Raw genomic sequence first — 23,290 nt, forward strand, 5'->3', positions numbered from 1 at the left:
CAGGTAGAGCACTCAGTTGGATGTCGAAGCTTCAGTCCGTGATTTCTCTTTCCACAACTGAAGCAAAATATATGGTAGTGACAAAAGCTTTTAAAGAAGGTGTTTGGCTTAGAGGCATGAAAAATCAGTTGGGACTTCAGCAGGAGGTCGTGCCAGTTAACTATGATAGCGAGAGCGCTATTAATTTCGCTAAAAATTTTGTTTATCACTCACGTACTAAACACATTGATGTTCGTCACCACTTTATCCGATAGGTGCTTGATGAAGGAGGCGTAACCCTGGAGAAGATTCACACCAGCATGAATACAGTAGACATGTTCACCAAGGTCATTCCTACAGAAAAGTTCAAGTTTTGTGCAACTTCTCTGGGCTTGGTGATGGCATAAAAGAAGGACAGAGTGTGCACGAGAAGCGTTGATTGAAGCTATGATATGATGCAGAGATAAGAGAAGAGGTCAAGCAGCTACACGGTTAAAGATTGAAGACATGGTGGAGATTATTGTCAGAATAATGTCTTGAATCTGACATTATTTTTTGGGGGACGCTCGACTGGTCGAGGGTTCCGCTCGACCGGTCGAGGCCCACTCGACTTGAAGTCCAGCGACCACAGTTTTAATTATTTTGCGTTGCTCGACCATTCGAGGGACTGGCTCGACTAGTTGAGGGTCCCCTCGACCAGTCGAGGCCCTCCTTCAACTAGTCGAGGGTTATGCATATCCTGCACGAACTGCGTAAATTTGAAGCGGTTTCCGGACTTTTCCAAGGTCAGTGCGTAAGTGGAGTTGCTTAAACTATAAATAGGGGTCTCTAGGGCTATTCTAAAGTATTCTAATGCTTTCTACAAGTTTTCAAGGGTTACTAAAAGGGTTCTAGGGTTATCAAAGGGTGTAGCAAGGGTGAGATTCGAGATTGTTCGAATTGGATAAGTCCTCTCTCTTTGTAATTTCTTTTCATAGGGGATTTTTGTCGCTTTGTGCCGTGGTTTTTTCCCGCAAGGGTTTTCCACGTTAAATCGTTGTGTTCTCTTATGATTGCTTGTTGATCTTGGATTGATATCCTAGATCCAGATCTGTGTGATACCGCAGCCCAAATCCCCAACATGAAATTCATGGTTAAAATTAAAATAACTTTGAATTATAAAGATTAAAAATGAAAGTCCTCTTAATTCAGCTATGACTAAAGTATGCACTCCTTGGGAAAAGCGCATCGTCAGGAATTTGTGAAGGAAGAAGATTAGAACTTAATCAAATGACAATTAGTACAATTCAATTGTGCTTGGTTGATGAAGTTATTTACTACGTCATATATGAGACGAATATTGCAAGTTTATGAGTAAAGTTAGAGAGTATTTACATGACGAAATCTCTCACTAATCGTCTATTTCTGAAAAGGCGGTTTTATACTTTGAAAATGGCAAAAGGGTCCAATATATATGAACATATTAACACGTTTAACAAACTAGTTTACAAGTTAACAAATGTGGAGGTCACAATTAAAGAGGAAAACAATGCCTTAATTTTGTTAACATATTTTCCTAGGTCGTTTAAGTATTTGAATGATACTCTGTATAGTATGAATACTTTGGACATCATGATTGTTATCACAACCTTTCAGTCGAAGTAGTTGTGACAATAGAGCAATGATGAAGGTACCTATATGAATGTGTTATTTGCTCGGAGAAGGCTATTTGAATAAGAGAAGAAAACACCACAATTTAGATCTAAGTAAAGAGGCAAAGAAAAGTTGAAGTGTTGGAATTGTCATAGGATTGGACATCTAAAAAAGTACCGTCACTTTCTCAAAGTTCGAAAGAATAAGAAGTCAAATGATTCGCCAAAGGAAGTTAATTCAGTTGAATCCGGTGAATGCTTAGATGGCTATGATGGATTGTTAGTGATGAAGAGCGAAAAATTTTATTAGAAATGGATATTGGATATGAGAGCATCGTACTATGTGTCATCATCAAAGTTGGTTTACCACATATAGTGGGTTGATTCTTAGGGATAATGATCATACCTATAAATTTATTAGAATTCGTTCGGTTCGCTTCAGGATGTTTGATTGGGTGGAGTATAATCTAACATATGTGAGGCATGTTCCGGACTTGAAGAAGAATAAGATCTCTCTATGAGCTCTAAATGCAAATGGTTGCAAGTTCGTCTATTATGATGGTGTCCTAAAGGTTTCAAATGAGATTCTTACAGTAATGAAGGTACGATGGAGTGATAATTTTTATTAGTTGATCAAAAATATTATATCTGGTGGAGTTGCGATGTCTGTAGATAATTCCACGTCGGTACATTTGTGGCATGCACGTCTAGGCTACAAGCGCAAGTGGGGTATGAAGGTACTTCTCGATCATAAGTTAATTTTTAGTTTTAAAAAAGCTTTGATTTGATGTATGTGAGCATTGCATACATGAAAAATAGTCGAGGCTGTGTTTTAAAATAAAAAAAAACATGTCAGTAAAGGACAACTTAATTACGTGTATTATAATGTGTGTGTGTGGGGGGGGGGGGCATGCATTCTGATGTGTGAGAACCGTTACCCATTATTTCTAGAGGAGGATTATCTTACTTTGTCACATTTATAGATGACTTCTTTAGGAAGGTTTGAGTTTATATTTTGAAACATAAATATGATGTGTTTGCCACTTTTAAGATATGGAGAGTGATGGTTGAAAAATAGCCAGGCAGAAAAAGTGAAAGTTTTGAGGACAAATATCGATGTAGAATTTTCTTTAAGAGAATTTGATTAGTACTACAGGAATGAGGAAACGGTCAAGCTTAACATAGTAAGGCATGCGACGTAGTATAATAGTGTGATAGAACGTATGAATTGAGCTTTTTTGAAAATGTCTTGAACTATGTTGAGCAATTATGGGTTGAGCAAAGAGCTTTGGGCTAAAGCTATTTCTATAACTTGTTATCTAGTAAATAGGTCTCCCTCTGTAGTTATTGATTGTAAAATTTCTAAGGAAGCATGGAGTGGTTGGGTAGTTGATTATTCGAGTTTGATGATTTTTTGTTATAATGCTTATTTTCATGTACCATCTGTTGAAAGATATAAGCCGGACCAAATAGTAAAAAAGTGCACCTTTGTTAGTTATAATGTTAGGTGAAATGCTACAAGTTATTAGACCAGGCTTCACACAGAAAAGTTTAAGTTTTACTCTATTTTTGTAGGCTTCATAGGAAAGGAATATAAATGGAATATGTACAAAACAATGATGGTGATGCTTAGAAAAATATTGGCAAGGCCAGAAAGTGATTTTGTTATCAAAATGGAGATTGTTAAAATTGTAATTCCAAAACTGGTATGGGTTTAATTATTTTTATGAGCCCATATGATCAATGTTCATGCTAATGAGGCCTAAGTGTTAGTGGATTCTTGGAGGGGTATTTTTGACATATCCCTTTGGGAATGGTGGCTTTTAGATAAGTTATGTTAGTGTTAGAGAAAATTATGATTTTAAGTTTTATTTATTTATTTATTTAAATTATTATAGTATTTTGAGAGCCTTTAAAGGGAGAGATAAAGTTTTTTGTTGTAAGTTCTCTCCATCTCTATAATCTTATTTGAGTAATAAATTGATTGTCATTTTATGCCATGTTCTTTTTAGTAAAGGCTTTTCACATAAAAATTATGTATTCTCTGCGTGTAATTGCTTGGATTTTTTATTTTCACTTATTTGTTTCAATTCAAATTAAGGTACTTTCATAGAGCCAGTTCTCTGATGTCCTACAAGAATTATGTTGATAGGATGATCCTAACCCTCTGAACGAGGCTAATTTGTTAAAATTGTCTAATGTTTATAAGCCACAAATTATATTATTAAAATCTTCAAATTAAAATACTACTTTAGAATCATAAGAAAGTGAGAGCCATCTACTTATATGTTTCAAGATAGTAATTAGACTTATTTTATTTCTTTCTCCCGTTAATCTTGACTATCAATTTGCATGTTATTGATTGGAAATTTAGGATTACTTGATTGGCTTATTATGTGAATGAATAAACGGCTTGGATTGACTGCAGGGCACCTCACATGCCGCTCAAATGTAGCAAAATCCTGATTTGATATAAAGAAAAATACGCTATAATCCACCAAATCCGTCATTTTTCAATCCATCAATTTTCAATGCCCTCCAGAAGAAGCATATGCAACGTGCTTAAGATAATGAAAAAACACGAAAAAAAAAAAGTTACATAGAACGGGCTTGGATTCTAGAATGTGAATCCACTTTAGGGGTAATTTTGTAATTTGATTTAATAAACTCACGGGGCGACAAAAACGGAGAGGACTGTGCTTTAAAGGGAAGACTACGCTTTAAAGGGGCAATATAGATTTAATACTCCGGCTCAGTATGACACTTGATATGCCGGCACTTTAAAATAATACACGTGCCGTACATTAACTCAAGTTCAATGGACCAAACTATAGAGCCCACTATCACGGTTGCATGAGGACAACCTCCAATTGGCAGACTCCTATTTGTTGAAATAACACCATTGGATGTTTTTATTCTTAACTGTCCAACAAATATTTACAAATCTTATAATCATATAATTACATAAGCCTTACTTTTAGCTAATGATCCATCCAGATGGCGACACATAATTTGGACGGTTTGATTTGAATTATCCTAATTTCCTGCGTATCATCCGTCACAATCTGACGGAGCATAAAAAAATTTGTCTGGACTGGCACACGTGTGTGATAGAGGGTCGACATGATGGACTTTTCTTCGCTTAATGTGGTAAGACGATTCACGTCTTCTTCCTCTTTGACTCGTACTTACAACGGACGCGACTGCGGAGTTAAATCTCATTCTCTGTCTATCCCTACCATTTCTTTTTCCTTTCTTCCCATATTGCCCTTGCCGGTTCCCCGACGACCCCGGCCCCGGTCCGTCTGAGAACCGGCTCTCCTTTCACTCCCGAAACCGCCGGTCCTCTGTCTGAAAATCCGCCATTTTCTCTCACTTCTTTCAGCTGAGAGAGAGAGAGAGAGATAGAGAGAGAGAGAGATTATTGATGAAAATCCACGGAAGAATCTGTCATCTATGATGACCGGATTGACTAGCGAGGATCGATGCGGGCGGCGGTGTTTGGGAAAGGCTCTCACATGGAATGGCAGATCTTGTTAGCTACTACGGGAATGCGGACCGTGATGTCGTCGTTGAGCAGGTAAGCTCTTTTATCATCCTTCTTTTATTGATTTCTTCACTTTCATGATTTCATTTATCCTGCTTTTTCGCGATTTTGGAAGCTGATCTTCTTATGCTCGTGGAGTAATTCATGTTTGATGTGACTTGTTGAAGAGATCGACCACCATAACACGTCTTGACTACTTTTCTCTCCTTTGGGAAGAATTGATCTTTTCTTAGTTTGAGATTGGTGCGGATTTTTCGTTTTGTGCTTGTCTTTCATGGTGCATTTGGATGTACCCTAGATCATAGATGAAGCAGTGGTTTAGTTGGAAATGCATAATCTTTTGTTCTGCTGTGTGTTTTGGGTGGGCCACAGAATGGTGATACACCACAGTGGATGTTTTTCTCTTCCCAGTCATTTCTCTTGTATTGATTTCGTTGGAATCTGAAAGTTATTGTGGTTTGATTTCTGCAAAAAAAGAAAAAAGGGCAATTCGGTCACATACATCCTTCTAGATTTATATCAGCTATCCGTTTCTAATTCCAATGCAGGTGTGTACTTGAATTTTTCCACGCATTAGGTGCCACTAATGTAATTCAGGTAACTCATATTTTCAAATGAATGCGGTCTCTGAATCCTCCGGTAGTTCTGAGAGAGATTCGGAAATTCTATCACTGACATTGGATGGATTGATTTTGACAGTGTCCTCGGTGATAAGAGCTGACAGTTTTGAGATGTCTCCTTGTAAGTCGCAACAAAGACATCTTGTTTTAATGTTCTTCAGCTGATAAAACTCTGGGGAAGCAGCTGTCATGAGTTGGTCCATTGTCTTGTGTGAACTCCTCTGATGATCAACTTCTATGTGTTTCACTTATAACTCAAGATTTAAGAACAAGTTCAACGCACTTTGATCATCACAATACAAACCATGTTGTGTTAGCTCCAGCAACCATCTTTTAGCTACCATCTATGTATATTTAGCTTCAGCACTTGACCTAGTAAATTTTATTTCTTGCCACTCCAAGAAACGTGGCACCCATTCATGGTGTGCGTAATAGTAACGGAGGCATCCATTACGCGTTACGGAAAAATTGATCCGTAACGGGTCATTACAGGGCCCGTATCTTAACAGTATGTGTGGTTGCCGTTACATGGATCATAATGGCTATTGTGGCCCGTATCTTAATAGTACGTGTGGTGGCTGTTACTGCTACTGTTACCGTTATAGAATACCTTGTACGCATTGTACAATACAAAAACGCCTGAAGTGGACCTCCTCGAGCTATTACGTCCACAATAATCTGAATTTGAGTAAGCTGATGGAGAACTCGTGGGACGCAACCTAGTTACACAGTGTAAGGCACATTTCAAGGTCCCATGACATATCTTGATGTTCTCTGTGTGTTTACTCTAGAGGGCTGTTTGGATGCATGCGAAGCTTTGTACTACACATGCTATCCTGCATTGACATCATGTATGAAGTTTGTTAAGAACTTTTTTCCACATAAAAGGAGAAAAATGAGGACAACATGTACAACTAATATGACCATTACTCAAGTACAGTTTATTCTTGCTAAAAAGGGTTTGATAGACCATACATGCTAAAATCTCAATGAAAGCTGACAAACCTTATTTATTGTGTATTTAATATCCTAAAAAACGTGAGGTAGCCGTGCATCTGATTAATGATGGAACTTGAATCTATTTCCCTTTGGCATGGTTTCAAACCAAGACTTGGCTCAGGACTTGGTCACTGGGTTAGGTTGACCCAGGGCACTGTGTTGACTAGGGACTTGATGGGTTAACCAAGTGGGTCAGAAAAATAAATTTAAATGTATGATAAAAATGTACCCAAAATACCAAAACTCTTGTCCTACTTCTTTCCCCTCTTCCCCCTCCTCTCGTCGCATTGGGAGAATGATCAGGCGAGTCCTAAATCGACCTACAAACCAGGCAGAGTAATGCTGAAATCAGGATGGGCTTGGTTTCAGCAACCCAGTTACACAGCGAATGACCTTGCCTTTTTGTCTCGGGTTAGTTCCAGGTTGACCAGACCGGTTTGCAAACTATGCCCTTTAGTATTGCTTCTTCTTCTTCTTTTTTTTTTTCTGAACCACAGGTGCATTTTTTTTTTCCATTAAACATTCCTCTGTTGGTGCTTTCCACTTCAACTCCAAAGAAAAAATTAAGTGCATCTATGTCCTTCTTGAAGTTTCAATTTAATAGATCTTTTGAAGTTAAATGTCTTCCATGTCAATGCTTGTAATTATTGTGTTATTAACTTATGACAAGACAAGCACTGCTCATTTGGTTGTCTGTTTTGATAAACATCAAACTATCAGCTCAATGCTTTTGTAGCTTTATCCTGCTATAACTTCATGGAAGCTTTCAAACCAAAATGTCCGAGCTTGTTTCAGTCCATATATTTCTTTCTTTTGCTGACAAACATTGTGCTGTCTGTATGTCATATGAGTGGATGGGCATGATTTTCGAGACAGGTGATCTTTATAGTGGGGCCTACCATTTACATGGCCTCAATGTTTGGCACAATTTACACTTTGGCGGGAAAGATGGGGATGCATGGTATGGTAGCATGCAGCCGGAAGTATAATTATCTCTATAGCAACTCAACAATTTAATGTCGGGCTAGACTCCTTTGATAGCTGATCACCATTTCAAAGTGGTGGTGACTCTTCAACCGCACACATGGCACATTCATGCTGCAATCTGGACTGTCCAAATCGCTGATCTAATTGTGGAGGGAACGTAAGCCAAAAATTTCCCTGAGAAGATGATAACAACCACCTGATTTTGTCCCTAATAGTTGGATCACTCACTATTTTACTTTTAACCACCCATATGACAGCCATCAATTGGATTGTTAGGATTGTGTGATCAGTGTAATTTTAGAAACATGCTTCTTATGCTTCAGTGGAGTGTGATGGTGATACAAATGCACGAAGAAAATTGTACATGTGGCGTACAACTGAAATTAAACCATCCAAATCGTTGGCCCCTTACATCATAACCCAAAAGTTACACATAAATTTCAAAGTGGACGGTTGGTAGACATTTAATGATAGTTGAAGTGTAAAGTACTAAAGAGTCCCAATTCAACGAATGTATGTGTTAATCATAAGATAGAACCTCACACCCAATTTGATTTTGAAGTACTGACTTATCCATGATGGGCCCTAGAATCTAGATGGTTTATTTTGGGTTCATGCATGACACATGTTCTTTGAGTGCCTACATATCAGACATCATACTCTACAAAAGTATCAAATTGCAAGATAGAATCTCTCAATCAATTTGCTTTTGAGGTACCGACCTATCCATGATGGACCCTAGGATTTGGATGGCTTATTTTGAGTTGATGCATGACACATGTTCAATTTTTTGAGTGCCTATGTATCAACTATCACACTCTACAAAATTTTCAGATAACTCTTCTTCTTCTTCTTCTCCTCCTTCCCTTCTTCCTGCATTGACCCTGCTACATCCCACCCATTGGTGCCCTAAAAGGAGTCCCATTCTTCTTCTTCCCCATTGACCCTGCTACCCCGATCCCACCCATCGATGCCCTAAAAGGGAGTCCCATTAGAGATTTCCATGAATTTATTTAGTGTAATGGAAGTTAGCGGTAGCTAGTGGGTTGCAATGTTACTTTCCGCCAACACCTCAAGGATATGAGATAAATAGCTTTTGCAATTTGATGAGCATCCTCAATGGGGTTAGGTGGACATGAGCCTGATTGGAAGTTATGGAAGGTTCCACCGATGGCTCTTTTTCTTTGAAACTTTTTTTTTTGGCCGATGTGTTGAAGAGGTTGGTATTCCATCCCCATGGGAAAAAAAGCATGTTAATCTTTGAAGGAGAGTTTTTTGTGAATATTTGCTTCATGTGTTGGGACTTGGGAGGAGGTGGAATCCATAGTGAACCTTTTCTTGCATTATTCCTTGGTGAAGGAGATGTGGTGCCATTTGTTGAGTCTTTTCGCATTATTTGGGTGCTGCCCCAATTGGTGAAGGATCTTATTCAAGGATAGGATCTGAGCCCAACATTGGCCAAAGGAATAATTTTACAGGAAATACTTTCTTATGCAGTGGGGAGTATAGAAAGAAAGAAATGAGAGAATTTATGTAAAGATTCATCAATCCAGTCCATCAAGGGAAATATTGCGGCATCTATGGTGGATTGTCCTATCGTCAAGACGAAGTTTTGCAATGCCCCAAGAGTGTTCTTTTCAGATCGGAAAGTGTGCTGACCTCTGTGAGGATAGCTCTTGGTGGTGGGAGAGGCGTTAGTGGGTCTTTATCTCGTGGAGCAATCTCACATTGTCGTGTTTTAGTGTGCCTACCTTTGTGAGGATAGCGCTTAGTGTTGGGAGAGGTGTTAGTGGGTCTTTATCTCGTGGAGCAATCTCATGTTGTCATGTTTTATTTCTTATGCTTTTGTTTTGAGAGTTTTGGGCTGTGGCACCTTACTTAGGTGAGAGTCACTAGAGGTTCACTTACTTTATAGGTTCCTGTTTGGACTCTCTTTTCTCTCTTTCCTTTTGTGCGTTTTCAGTTTTATAAAATCATGGTTAATTTAAAAAAAGAAAGAAAGAAAGAAAAAAACGGAAAGAGATACTCAAACGCCCAACTTTAAATATAGAGAAATACTAACACTTATGGAGACATAAGTAATAACTCTTAAAAATAGAGATATGAAACTAACCAAGAGAAGTGTGGTGATAGGTCGTTGAGCCAAATGTATCATAGTAAGAGTTTTGGTGCTTCGAAAAAAAAAAAAAAAGAAAAAAAGAAAGAAAGAAAGAGATACTTAGACACCCAATTTAAATATAGTAAAATACTAACTCTTATGGAGATACAAGTAATGACATGTCCAAAAGTAGATATATGAAACTAACCAAGAGAAGCGTGGGGACGGGTTTTGCTGAGGCTTTTGGTTGTGGAGCTGGATCTTTTTCAGCTTCATATCTCTGTCTCCCTCTATGCATCGGCAAGGTTGCTAACCATCTTTGGGATGTGGTAATCGAGAGGGTGGAGCGAAAATTCCCTCCCCCCCCCCGGAAAAACCGTTTTCTTTCGCTTGGTGGTCGTTTGACCTATAAAATTGACCCCTTTCAATCTACCCACGTACTTCCTTTCCTTATTCCAATGCCCAAAATTGATTCTCCTAAGACTTGAGAAGCTCTGTAGAGACTTCCTTTGGAATGGTAGCTTAGATGACCATAAATTCCACCTTCTCAAAAGGTCTGAGGGCCACAAGCCTTATTCTGAAGGGGGTGCGGGGATTCGGGTCCTTTCAAATGTTAACTCTGCCTTGCTGGGCAAGTGCATATGGAGATTTACCTTCAAAAGAGGAAGATGATGGAGAGAGACCATTGCTACTAAATATGGTTATGAGAAGAATGACTGGTTGGGTCCTTTGTCCTTATTCATGGCTTAGTGGCAGACTAGCAAGAGTTTCGAGTACCCATTGTGGTGTGTGTGTATTAAAAAAAAAGAAAATAAAAAGAGAAGAATGACTAGTTCACCAAACCTTCCTCTTTGTATTGGGCTTCCTCCATTTGGAAAACTCTCTCTTGCCTTAAATCCCCTGTTTCGAATGGGTTTTCCTTCACTCTTGGTAAAGGGGACCAGATTTGTTTATGGATTGATCGATGGATTTCTTCCTCCCTTCTTCAGTTGCTTTCCCTTAATCTTGTTGATATTGCTACTGATCTTTCTTGCTTAGTTATTGCCTATTTCTCTAATGTTGGCTTGGGGTTTTGGTGTCCCCCTTGTAGGAGATCAATGTCTGATCTTTAGCTGCAAGATTTTCTTTGCCTTCTGAAGCTCCTTGAAGGAATCAGGTCGAACCCGGATGAGGAATACTCCTTAAGTTGGACATTGTCTCCCTTGGGAAGTTTCTCCTTCAAATCCCTGTTTAGGCACTTGTGTGGCCTGACTCCCTTTTTGACTCAATCCTTCCCTTGCTTCATCTGGTCACACGTTATGCTGCTAAAATTGTGGCTATCTCTTGGCTTCTAGTGAAAGGGGGGGATCCTAACCATAGATAATCTTAAAAAAAGGGCCATGATTCTCCCCCAACGCCTGTCTCCTCTGCCTCCTCAAAGCAGAGACAATTAGTAATCTATTTATCCAATGCCCTTTTGTCTACGAGATATGGTGCTATATTCTTGGCAAATTTGATAGAATTGGTTCTCATTGGATTGTGCCTCATGATGTCTCTAGCCTACCATTTGCTTGGCATGGTGGCTCTAATGATCCTATTCACCCCCTTTGGCGCCTTGTTGAGCTTATGGCCCTTTGAGCTGTCTGGAAAGAAATGGAATTCACGCTGTTTTAGAGATCTTTCTTCTCTGGTGCCTAAGATGTTTGCAGGAATCCTCAGTGAGGCTTTAGATTGGACTTGTAGATTATGAAAGAGTCCATAAAGTAATTCAATTAACAAAAGATGCTAACCCACAAAGTAATTAAGATTAAACAATAGAAAATAAAATATAATTTAACCTAAATCACATGCCCGCATGCTAAGAAATTACATAAATCAATTAAAACTAGGCCCGTTGGAAGGATAAAACTTCCAATTTAGTATGGGCATGTTCCACACTCAAGGGATAGATTTGTAGGTTTTATGATTAGGGTTATGAATGAGAAAATCTAAATTTGAAAAACTACGGTTCATGGGAATTGGGGATTTTGGAATTAGGGTTTTTAGAAATTGGGGAAAATAGGAAATTGTGGATCTAGGATTTAAAAGGTTGTAATGGAAGGGAAAAGATGAAGACAAGAGAAGAAGAAGAATACATTTCAAAGAAGAGAAAGAGGATGTACCTTGGAAAATCCATCACCAAACAAGCTTCCACCCTTCCACAATTCAATTGGAAGGAAGGGTTTCTTACAAACCCTAAAACATAAGGAGGAAAATTCCTTAACACAAGAGAGCTTCTCTCTTTCTTCTTTCTTTTCAATAACAACACTAGGGTTGGAACTCCACCCCCATGTGCTTTTATAATTAAAAATTCAACATAATTACAATTATGCCACTCACGTGAAGTGGCCCATCATCCAAAATAAGAAAACTAAAATATTTACTATCAATCTCAACCATAAAAAAAAACCATCAAATAAATCCTAAAAATAACAAAAAACATAAGGAAAGCAAGATCAAAGTCCAAGGGGCACATATCTAAAAGATCTGGTGGCCTAATGGCCTGATCGACAACATCCAACGGTCGGATTGACACAAAATAGAAATCTTATGACTAAAATAGTCTCCTAAGCAGCTCACATGCACCATCCCAAAGTGGGATCTTCCTGATGCACGTTCAATGCATGTGGGGTATTCAAAATGGCCCGGTAGGCCCCATCTGGAACTCGTCTCCCATCCACAAAGAAATCCGCGTTGATGTGGGTGGTTGTCTCCGTTTGTGGTACACTCGAGTAGGTCCTCTGATGTCCCCATCAGTTTTTGGAGTTGTACAGTTGGTTTGTTTTTTTTAATTTTCTTTTCTTTTATTGTTTAGCTGTCTTGTTTTCCTGTTTGTTTATTTTATTTTATCCTTTTGGTTTTCCATTTGAGTTGATCGTGGGCTCCTTTTAATATTATTCTCAATCTTCAAAAAGAAAAAAAAAAACACATATTGGTGCTTCAAGGGGCCAGACTACCTATGTTTTTCGTAGTTGTGGTGGAGTAATAGGTGTCCATAGTTTTGTAGGGATTGAACAGACGTGTGGCATCCTTTAGGGTTTGTAGGGACTTCTTAAACATGCTTAGGGTCATCCTTTAAAAAAATTAAACATGTGGGGCCCTCCAAACAAGGTTTCATACCATCCAAGCTCTTATATACCTCTCATGCATGTGTATATCCATGTGGGGTCCATTCTTAACAACTAAAAACTCAAAATCCCTAAAATTAAGCATTGGGCAACTTTTCTAGGCCTTGTGCACCAACTTTTTTTTTTTTGTTTATCCTTTCTGAATTACTGGCCCAATTTGCATCAACTTCTGCGGCTAGAAGGAATTCAATTTTGAAGAAGAATGTTTGGTAGCTCCAGTGGTTGGGATTTATTGCTCATCTTCACAATTAGGGCTGTAATTCAAAGAGTATGAGGATGAGGTGGGTCTTTGAAGCCCCAAAACAGTCGACAGGTGCCTAATTTTGGGTTTTTTGAGTTGCAAGTTGTTAATTGTGGATCCACTTGTGCCACATTAGTGATAGAAGCCAAAGGCAGTCTTCATGGTGTGATAACCTTGTTTTGAGGGCCTTCACATGTGCATTAAAAGAACCAAAATCCAAAAGAGACCTTAGCATAAGCCTCTATATTTTAAGTGGTGATATCAACAAGGATGACCGTACTTTGCAATGTCCAATTTAAAGGAAGCTTAGAAAAAGGCTTCTAGCAAGTGTTTGGGTAGTGAAAAGGCTTTAACGCCATTTAATTAGACGTTTGAGGCTTTTTTACTTTCCTGTATAGGGTGTAGAATTTTTAGGAGCTTATTTCAGATAAGAAGGCCTTAAAATGTGCTATTTAGGTGTTTTGAGGTGCATGAATACAATGTTGTCATATTGCATATGCGGATGCACAATCGCGTATGCGGTTGTGTGTGTGTGTGTATATATATATATATCTCAAAAAATTAAAAAAATCAGAAAAATAGGGGAAATATGAGAAAAAAAATATAAGATAGCAGGGGAAACTTTATTAAGTTAATAGATAAATAATTTTATATGTTTAAAATATATTTGAGTGAAATAAAATCAATTAAACAATGAATTAAACATTAACTCATCAACATTTAACAATATAGTTAACAAATATCAATTGACGCTTACTAAGTAAACAAAATGAAGAAGCTATTTATTTATTATTGATCTATTATAACAAAATAATACTAAATGATTAATTCTACTATATACATTGATCTATTTGTAGATTATTTGTAAGAGAGAAAGACAGTTTAAGTAGGTTAGACTTTGTAAATTACATTGTAAAAAAATTATTTGTAAGAGAGCTGAGACATTCATATCACTTACTGGGCAATTTCATTATCCGATGCCTAATGACGATATCCCTTGAGAATATGCCTTCACTTTTTGTATAGAAGTTCAATAAAGCTGAGATCTTGTCTTGTTCGTCTCTATTTAGAATGTTTGTCTCTATTTAGAATCATTCTTTCCAACACATTAATAAATCCAACGATATGTATAGTAAATGCTTCTGCCGGATTAGGAGAAGTGAATAACAGGTTAGGTTAAGGATGTAAGCAGTTGAATACAATAGAGATGACATTTGGGTGCCCCATCTTCTATCTATAATATCTATAATGGGCTTGTAATCACACTCTCTATAGTTAAAATGGTCCATAATCTTATTTCTCGCTCTCTCTATCCCATCATATATGTAACCCATTGGAGGCTTCTCATCTCCGTCCTCTAATCGTAACACAATGGTCAAGGGTTGGATGCTTTTAGTGCCTTTACCACTTGAGTCTAAAATTTTTACGAAAGGATTTTTTGTTAAACCTGATTCTCTTTAGCTTTCTTTGACTAAGACCCACTTATAAAATCGGCCGACACTAGTCACACTACAAAGCTTCTAAGTTCTGGTTTTTTTTTGCATGTAATCTTTGTAGTGTTAAGAAGGCTGTAGCGAAACGGGTGATTGCTAGATATAGCAAGTTACCCCCAATGTGTTTTCTCATTCAATTGAGAAGAATGACGTATTTGTACATAAAGATCATGATTCATCTAGTCTTTACAATCATATTTAAAAATAACCTACATATATCTTCTATCAACACGATGGGCTACACAGGGGGTCCAAAATAAATGGCGCATCTTCTCCATAAGAAGACCGCCGACGGCTACATATGAGGTTGCGTTGTCTGTAATTACTTGGATAATGTATTCCTCACCTATTTCCTCAACTATATTATCTAGTAAGTTAAACAAGTACTCTTCAGTATGCGAATGACCTGATGCATCGACGGACTTCAATAACATTGTCCTAGCTGGACGATTTATTAGAAAGTTAATGAGAGACCGATCGGATTTATTGGTCCATCCATTGGACATGAGTGAAATCCTATGCGTTTTCGACGATTCCTTATATTCGGCTATAAAGGATCGTGTATAATCAACTTCAGCTTTGAGGTGTGTCTCCCTTATTTCATGATATGAATGAGGTTTAAGCCCTGGTCCAAATTGACCTATAGCCTCAATCATAACTTTGAAGCTTCTCGATTTAATTGTGTTGAAAGCAATGCTGGTTTGGTAAAACTACTTAGCAATGTATTGAATTGTAGTTTTCCTATCTTTTTGTTTATACCGGTTTTCTAAAGTTGTTTGAGCTGGCCCTTTGTCCTGACCCTTTTGGTCGACCACTTCCTCGGGATGTGGTCTACACCATTTATCCATGGATCGGGCTCTTTTCGAGGCCGTTGGTGGTGGTCTAGACTGGCCTATCGAAGTAGGGGGAGTAGGACTAGCTTCATCTACATCAAATATGTTTATATCTTCGTACGTGTCTTGTTCCATATATTCCTCGTGACATAGGGCACTATCGTATCTCTTTTTCAATTGTTTATCTATATACTCCATGATCTCCCTTCGGATTGCTGGAGTAATTTTATTGCATGCTTTTGCATTTGACCTCGGTAAATGTATAAAGTGTTGCTTGTGCCACGCAATGCCACCAGAACCCACATATCTACATAACTCACATACCATGTAAGTCCTATTTGTAGCACTACAATAGTGCCCATACTTCCAACCCGAGTCATTTGACTTGGGTTTCAAAGAGGAATATTGGGAAGAAGATATGATGTGATGTGTGTGTATTGATTCTTCTTGAGATAACTTGTATTGTAAGTTGTAAATTACTAAAAACTAAAAACTAAAGAGCCATGACTAAAGAGATGAGAGAGAGAGAGAGAGAGAGAGAGAGAGAGAGAGAGAGAGAGAGAGAGAGAGAGAGTTATACTTACACACTGACACTAGTAGTAGTAGAAAGGGAGAGAGAAAAGAAAAGGAGAAAGGGAGGGAGTTAGAGTTGCACTCATGGTAGGAGAGAGAGAGAGAGAGAGAGAGAGAGAGAGAGAGAGAGAGAGAGAGAGAGAGAGTTACACAATTACAAAAACACATTATACAATCTAAAATTCGGAAATATATTCTTGACTTCTTGTCTTGACTCTTGAATGTTGTAGACTTGTACTGTTGTTGCTATTGTAGAATGTAAATTATTGCCTTCTTTGAACTCTCACTTGATGCTTGAAAGTTGAATCTTATGAATCTTCTCGTAGGTTGTAACAAACTAAAAATAATAAAAAAATATTTTGAGTCTCTTGACTCTTGAATGTAAAGAAAGAGAGATAGAAAGAGAGTGTATGATTATGAATGAATATTATGCAACTAGAGAATGGATATAATAAATAAGAGAATGTAGAAAATGAAATGAATGAGAATTATGAGATGTAGAAAATGAAATGATATCTAGAAACTAGAAAGAGAGATGTAGAAAATGAAATGTGAGACTTGACTTGGAATTCAATTTCGATGTATTCTTGCTTCTACTTTCTTGAATCTTGATTGAAACTTGAAAGAAGATGGAGCTTGGGCCTTAGAGGCTTCGAATTTGAGAGTTGAAAGATGGAGAATGTAATTATGTAAGAGAGAATGAGAGATTTGAGACTTTGAAAGTGTATGAGAGTAGAGAGAGAGTTCGAGTGCATGTAGAATGAAAATAGGGGGGTATGAATGCCTTTTTATAGGGAAAAAGGCTGAATTTTGATTTTGAATTTTTTTTATTTTAAAAAAAAAAAAAAAAAAAAAGGGGTCAGATTTTTGATCGTTGGCCAAAATGCGATAGCATACATCGCATGTGTGATTGCATATTGTCGCATGAGTGGCATATGCAATCGCATGTGCAGAAATCACATATGCAATTTCCCCTCCAATGTGCACATATCACATATGTGAATGTGCGATCGCACTTGACAACACTGCATGAATATAACATTTTCTCTTTCGATGGCACTGCATGACTATAACATGATTGTGAGGTTAATAAAAAGGCTCCAATGCCCCCAACGAGTAGCATGGATAGGGTTTTAGGAGGATTTTGTGTACAGGGGTTAAAAAGTTGTTTTGGAGATATTTTTAGTGTCTATGAGTTCCATCCTGGTCTACTAAGTCTCTGGATTTGTTTAGGCCAAAGTTTTTGTACTTGTTGTCTTGCACGATGGCTTTCCTCAACCCGTGATCTTAAGGCCTCAAATGAAGCTGATGCTATGCACTCTTGGAGGATCTGGAAATCGTCCAAATCTCCCATTTGTATATGGATGGTGAATTGTCAATGCCACTTGGTGGTGAGTCATAAGGTTGTTTCCCCTTGGTTGTGAGTCATAAGGTTGTTTCCCCTTGGTTGTGAGTCATAACGTTATTTTTTCTAGCATTTACTTCAGGAGGTAAAGAGATGGTGGCGTCTGTCTATAGAGGGAGGGAATGATCAGACTTTGAATAGTTGGATCTATCTCTATTCTCGTGAGTTCTGTTGTACTTTTCATTTCTGGTGGTTACCTTTGAAGTCCCTTTCTCATATCAGCATATTTATGAATAAAAGTAGTAGCAATAAAGCATGTCGTCCTTTCAATATTAGAGGGGCCCCACTCCATTTCCAGTGGTTTAGATTATTATGCATTGGGTCATTGATGTCAATTGCAAGAATTGATTCTTTGTTTGTAACATGCTGATGTCTTGCTCTTTGAATGGTTTTGCCTGCCTTCAAAGGATCTCTGCTGATTAATAAAAGAATTTGAATTTTTTTCTTCCATGTTTATGGATCCTTGCAGCTTGAGGATGTAGATTGAATTAATTATTCAGTGGTCTTTTTTATTTTTATTTTCCTTCCATAAATTGTAATTTCTATTTTAATCTTCTTGTATTTTTAAAGGCACTAATTACTTTGAAGAAAGGGGCTCAATTGCTCAAGTATGGTCGTAAAGGGAAGCCCAAGTTTTATCATTTCAGCCTTTCTAATGTGAGTTTGCTACCCATTATGCTTTATTTTGGTTAGCTTGTAATTATAGTTTGTTCTCTGTGTTTCCTTTCTTTTTAATATTCTTCAATCAATGAATGGAAGCCTTATATATGACTCTTACATTCATCTTTACATATGATATAATGCTTGCATTCAATTAGAAGGTATTTCCATGTGAATTTCTCATCACTTTTGGAACTAAGAGCTCTTTTATTCTGTGATAGCATTCTCAACATTGAGGGTTTCTATATGAATTGATTTTCTGGTTTTGCCTCTGATTTACACTTATGTGGTGGTCCACTTTGAAACATGTGCTGCAGTTGTACATACTGCATTTATAAATCAGTTAGAGTTGTTTCAATCTGAGACTTGATATATGTTCTGTGTATCTCAATCAAGGCATAACAAATATCGTATACCTCACATGAGTTTCACAGACTATTCAAATTTGGTTACTTTTGGGAGGCCTAGAACCCCATCCGTGGACCGATTGGTCCCTTTGCTTGGACTCAAATTAAATTTTTTGTTGTGTGAAACATTGTTCGTGTAGAATTATAGATTAAGAGAAAAGAAGAGAAGAAAAGAGAGGAGAGGAAAACGAGTTAGGGCTAGATGTTCCCACTCTTCCCCATCATATTAATAATAAAAACTAAAAACCACAAAAAAACCCTCACTAATAATGTTCATATTCCAAAACAAATCCTAATCCAATATAAACACTAAATATAAAAGAGAAAGAAGCTAGGTGGGCCATACAGTGGGGCAACCCACATCCACATTTGTACGGCCCACATCCTCATGCGTTAACACTCCCCCTTAAGCTGGAGCATAGATACTCTTGATGCCAAGCTTGGAGTATATTCACATAGACTGTAAGGAAGGGCCTTGGTGAAGATGTCAGCAAGTTGATCTTGACGCTAGACATGGTGTAGAGATTTCAGCACTGGAGGCCTTCTCAAGTATAAAGTAACAATCGGCTTCAATATGTTTAATTCTTTCAAGATTTCAGCAAGTTGATCTTGACACTAGACATGGTGCAGAGATTTCAGCATTGGAGACCTTCTCAAGTATAAAGTAACAATTGGCTTCAATATGTTTAATTCTTTCATGATAGACCAGATTATTTGCAATGTGGGATGCTGCTCGATTATCATAAAACAACTGCATAGGTAGATTCACTACAAACCCCATTTCGTGCAATAGTTTCTTAATCACCATGAACTCATAATTAGTATGAGTCATTGTTTTATATTCTGCTTCAGTGCTTGATCAGGCCACAACACTTTCCTTCTTACTTTTCCATGTGACTAGATTTCCTACAACAAACATGTAATGCTAGCAGTAGACCCCCCATTTGTTAAAGAACCCGCCCATTCTGCATCAGAGTACCCTATGATTCGAAGATGATTGTTTTATCTATAGAGAATTCCTTGACCCAACACTCCTTTAAGATACCATAGAATTCAAACAACTGCATCAATGTGAGGTGCCCTTGGAGAGCTCATAAACTAGCTCATCACACTCACAATATAACATGTATGGCTAAATGAAACCCCACATGTATGGCTAAATTAAACCCCCCCCCCCCCCCCTCATCTTTAATTACACTCCCTTGATTACTAACAAGTTTGTGATTGGGAACCATTGGTATATTAACAGGCTTAGTATCAAGCAGACCTGTTTCTGTGAGCAAATCTAGAACATATTTTTGTTGATACATTAATTCCTTCGATTTGATAACTTCTAGAGCTATACACGAGTCGAGTTAGCTTGGTCAGCTCGCTCGACTCGACTTGACTGGCCTTGGAATTGGATTCGGACCAAGTCGAGCTTGTTTTTGGAGCTCAAAAAAATTTCGAGCCAAGTTCGAGCTTGCCCGAGCTTGACTTGACTCGGATTGAACCTCAACTCGAATCAACTTAGATTGAAACAGCTCGATGACTCGGTATTTTGATATTGATACTGCTCGCTTAGTGTTCGATGAAATGACTCAACGAAGTGTTGTTTCAGGTGTGTACATTCTTCATGGGATTAGCTGGTGGCGAGGAAGGAATGGATACGAAACAAATCACTGCAAAAAAAAAAAAAAAAAAAAAAAAAAAACTTCCCTTGTATCTTGATTTTGATGCTGCTCGCCAAGTGTTTGATGAAATACCTGTAAAGTGTTGTTATTGTTTTGCATTCTGCGAGAAATTAAAGATGATTCTATGTGTTTGAGAAGATGTCGCACAAGCTTGAACTCGGCTTGAACTGGCCCGAGCTGCTGATTGAACTGAACCGAGCTGGCTAGACAGGCTCGAGGACTGAGCCGAGCCAAGTTCGAGCTAGGGTTAGCTACTGGCCGAGCCGAGCCAAGCTGTGCCAAGCTTGACTCGGTTCGACTCGTGTACAGCTCTAATAACTTCTATACCAAGAAAGTATCAAAGATGGCCAAGATCTTTTGTGAGAAAATGCCTTCAGAGATATTTCTTAAGATTCACAATTCCCCTATTATTACTTCCTATAACAACAATATCGTCAACATATACCACTAACACAATAAGACTTGAGGTGCGTTTTCGTACAAAGATGGAACGATCAACATGACTTCGAACAAAACCAAAGTTCAACACAATTTTACCACAAATTTCAAACCATGCACATGGTGAATGCTTCAACCCATAAATCGCTTTGTGGTAGTTTACACACTTTGTCCGACATCTCCTGAACAACAAATCCAGGTGGTTGCTCCATATAGATTTCTTCAGTGTGATCACTGTGAAGATAAGGGCATTTTTTTACTTCAAGTTGGAAGAGGGGCCAATTATGATTAATGGTCGTGGAGAAGATAACACAAATGGAGTTCAACTTGGCAACAGAGGAAAATGTCTTAGTATAATCAATGCCAAGGATTTCAGTATATCAATGTTACTCTTCAAAAAAAGAAGGGTCTAAGTATATCCCTTAAAGAACCAAGTGAGCCTTGAAGCGGTCAACCATACCATTAGGATGAAACTTAATGATGTATACCCATTTACAATGCTCAACATGTTTACTGGTAGATAGACTGGTTAGCTCCCAAGTGTGATTCCAATTAACAACAACCATTTCCGCTTCCACCCCTTGTGTATAATATTCATAATCCAAAACAAATCCTAATTCATTATAGAAATTAGATAAAAAAGAGAGAGAAGCTAGGTGGGCCGTATAGTTGGATGGCCCACATCCACATCCACATGCACACATCCACATCCATTAGGTGGGCTGTACAGCTGTATGGCCCACGTCCTTGTGCATTAACAGTTTGCAACTGGGCTTTTGTTAATGCTCAGAAGAGTGTTATTTGATAATTTAGGTACTCTTGTACTAAAATATTTCAGATGTGGCTGTTGGAAATTTACATAATTATGAGTTGTTGGTTGATATGGGGTTCTTGTATGCACTGTTGTGTTTTAACTTTTAAGCCTACTCACTCAATTTAGTTGGATGGTCTGGAGGGAGGGGTGGTCTCGTTTTATGGTATCTGCCCTTTTCCATGAGCTGAGTTCCGCTAATAGGACAGGATCTAGGGTACCATGATGCAAGTGAAGTGGCAGATTTGCTTGAGAAGAAAGATCTGGTTTACTCTAGCAAGCGATCTATGAGGGATTCTTGGCACTAATTAATGAGTCAACTACAATATATTTACAATCATGCCATTACAATGTATTTATATAATGCGACATGTAACAACTTATCCCTCAACACTCTTGGGTTTGAAAGCTCAAGGTTGTGCATACAGTATTTTTCTGTCCTTGATTGGGTGGTTATTGATTGAATGAAGTGATTCGTGGGAGTTACAGGCAATCAAAGGCTGGCTCCTCATCATGGGTGGTTTGGCTCATGGTTGAAACTTTTTCTCATATAATCTAAACTATAGATTTTGTTGGCATTGATCAAACAGTTTGATCTGAAAATATCTTGCAATGTTGTTTAATATGTGCATTCAAATGCAACTTGTAAGTCAAAAAAAGAGAAAATTTGATCAACCACATTTCAGTTTGACATGGACCTGCCAAGTACCAAACACACATGAAAACCAAGTTTGAAAATCGTGACAGGCTACCTAAACAGACCATGCAATTTCCAATTTGCTTTCAGTTTCAAAGTTGTCTAATGCTATTTGACACTCAGATAACACTACCTTAGCAAAAATCATAATAAAAACACACGGTGTTCACAATAACATATAAGGATAGAAGTAAATTAAAAGTTCCTTTTCCAGCCGCTATTTCTTACAGATAATTTGCTCTTAAGATTCCATGGTTTGGACTGCACATTTACTTCTATCTGCATGATAATGCTTGATGTGAAATAGTAAAATTATTATGCATGCTAATTGAAACTTTTTACTAAGAGGATTCTTCTAGCCATTGATGTCTGAATATTATAATTGTGATTCACAGGATGAATCGTCATTGATCTGGTTTTCAAGCAGTGGAGAAAGAAAACTGAAGTTAGCTTCTGTCTCAAAAATTATCCCTGGCCAAAGAACCGTGAGATAATCTTTTTGGTTATTCGTTGTCATTCTACTACCTTTTTGATATTTTAGTTATGATATGTTGTTAAAAAAAATCTTTATTTGGTATTGTATTCTTGATCTCTCTATTTATTAATTTTTGCTTGCACTAATTTTCAGTCGGTTTTCCAACGCTATTTGTGCCCTGAGAAGGAGTACTTGTCATTTTCTCTTATATACAACAATGGTAAACGATCACTGGATCTGGTCAGTACAAATATCCCGATATTCTTTCAAAACTTTGACTATTGTTAGCTCCTGAATTTTTGTACTGATTGCCTTGTTTCTAATAATGTGATGTGTTATTGATTCATAGATTTGCAAGGACAAAGTTGAGGCGGAGGTGTGGATTTCAGGCCTAAAGTCATTGATTTCTTCAGGGCAATGTGGACGTTCTAAAATTGATGGGTGGAGTGATGGAGCACTTTATCTCGGTGTAATTTGTTTTACCAAGAAATTTTTTTTTTTTTTTTGAGCATTTGGTGTTCAATTAGTGATTTTCATCTTTCTTGCAGTTTACTCTTGCAACACTAAATATGCAGCA

General features: G+C 37.7%; 1 protein-coding gene across 2 annotated transcripts in view; it reads left to right on the forward strand.

The window, feature by feature from the left end:
* Positions 1-4,789: 4,789 nt before the first annotated feature.
* The window catches only part of LOC131235188 (PH, RCC1 and FYVE domains-containing protein 1-like), a 53,438-nt gene continuing 34,937 nt past the window's right edge, over positions 4,790-23,290 (forward strand). For both annotated transcript variants that reach the window (XR_009165974.1, XM_058232329.1), the window contains exons 1-5: positions 4,790-5,190; positions 18,123-18,209; positions 22,634-22,723; positions 22,867-22,953; positions 23,063-23,182. Coding sequence is in view for 1 of the 2 variants with exons in the window: in XM_058232329.1 (XP_058088312.1) it covers positions 5,134-5,190; positions 18,123-18,209; positions 22,634-22,723; positions 22,867-22,953; positions 23,063-23,182 (441 nt within the window). In the remaining variant the exon portion in view is untranslated. The remainder of the gene's footprint in view (positions 5,191-18,122; positions 18,210-22,633; positions 22,724-22,866; positions 22,954-23,062; positions 23,183-23,290) is intronic.

Source organism: Magnolia sinica, chromosome 19 (genome assembly GCF_029962835.1).
Source record: "Magnolia sinica isolate HGM2019 chromosome 19, MsV1, whole genome shotgun sequence".
Taxonomy (NCBI): Eukaryota; Viridiplantae; Streptophyta; class Magnoliopsida; order Magnoliales; family Magnoliaceae; genus Magnolia; species Magnolia sinica.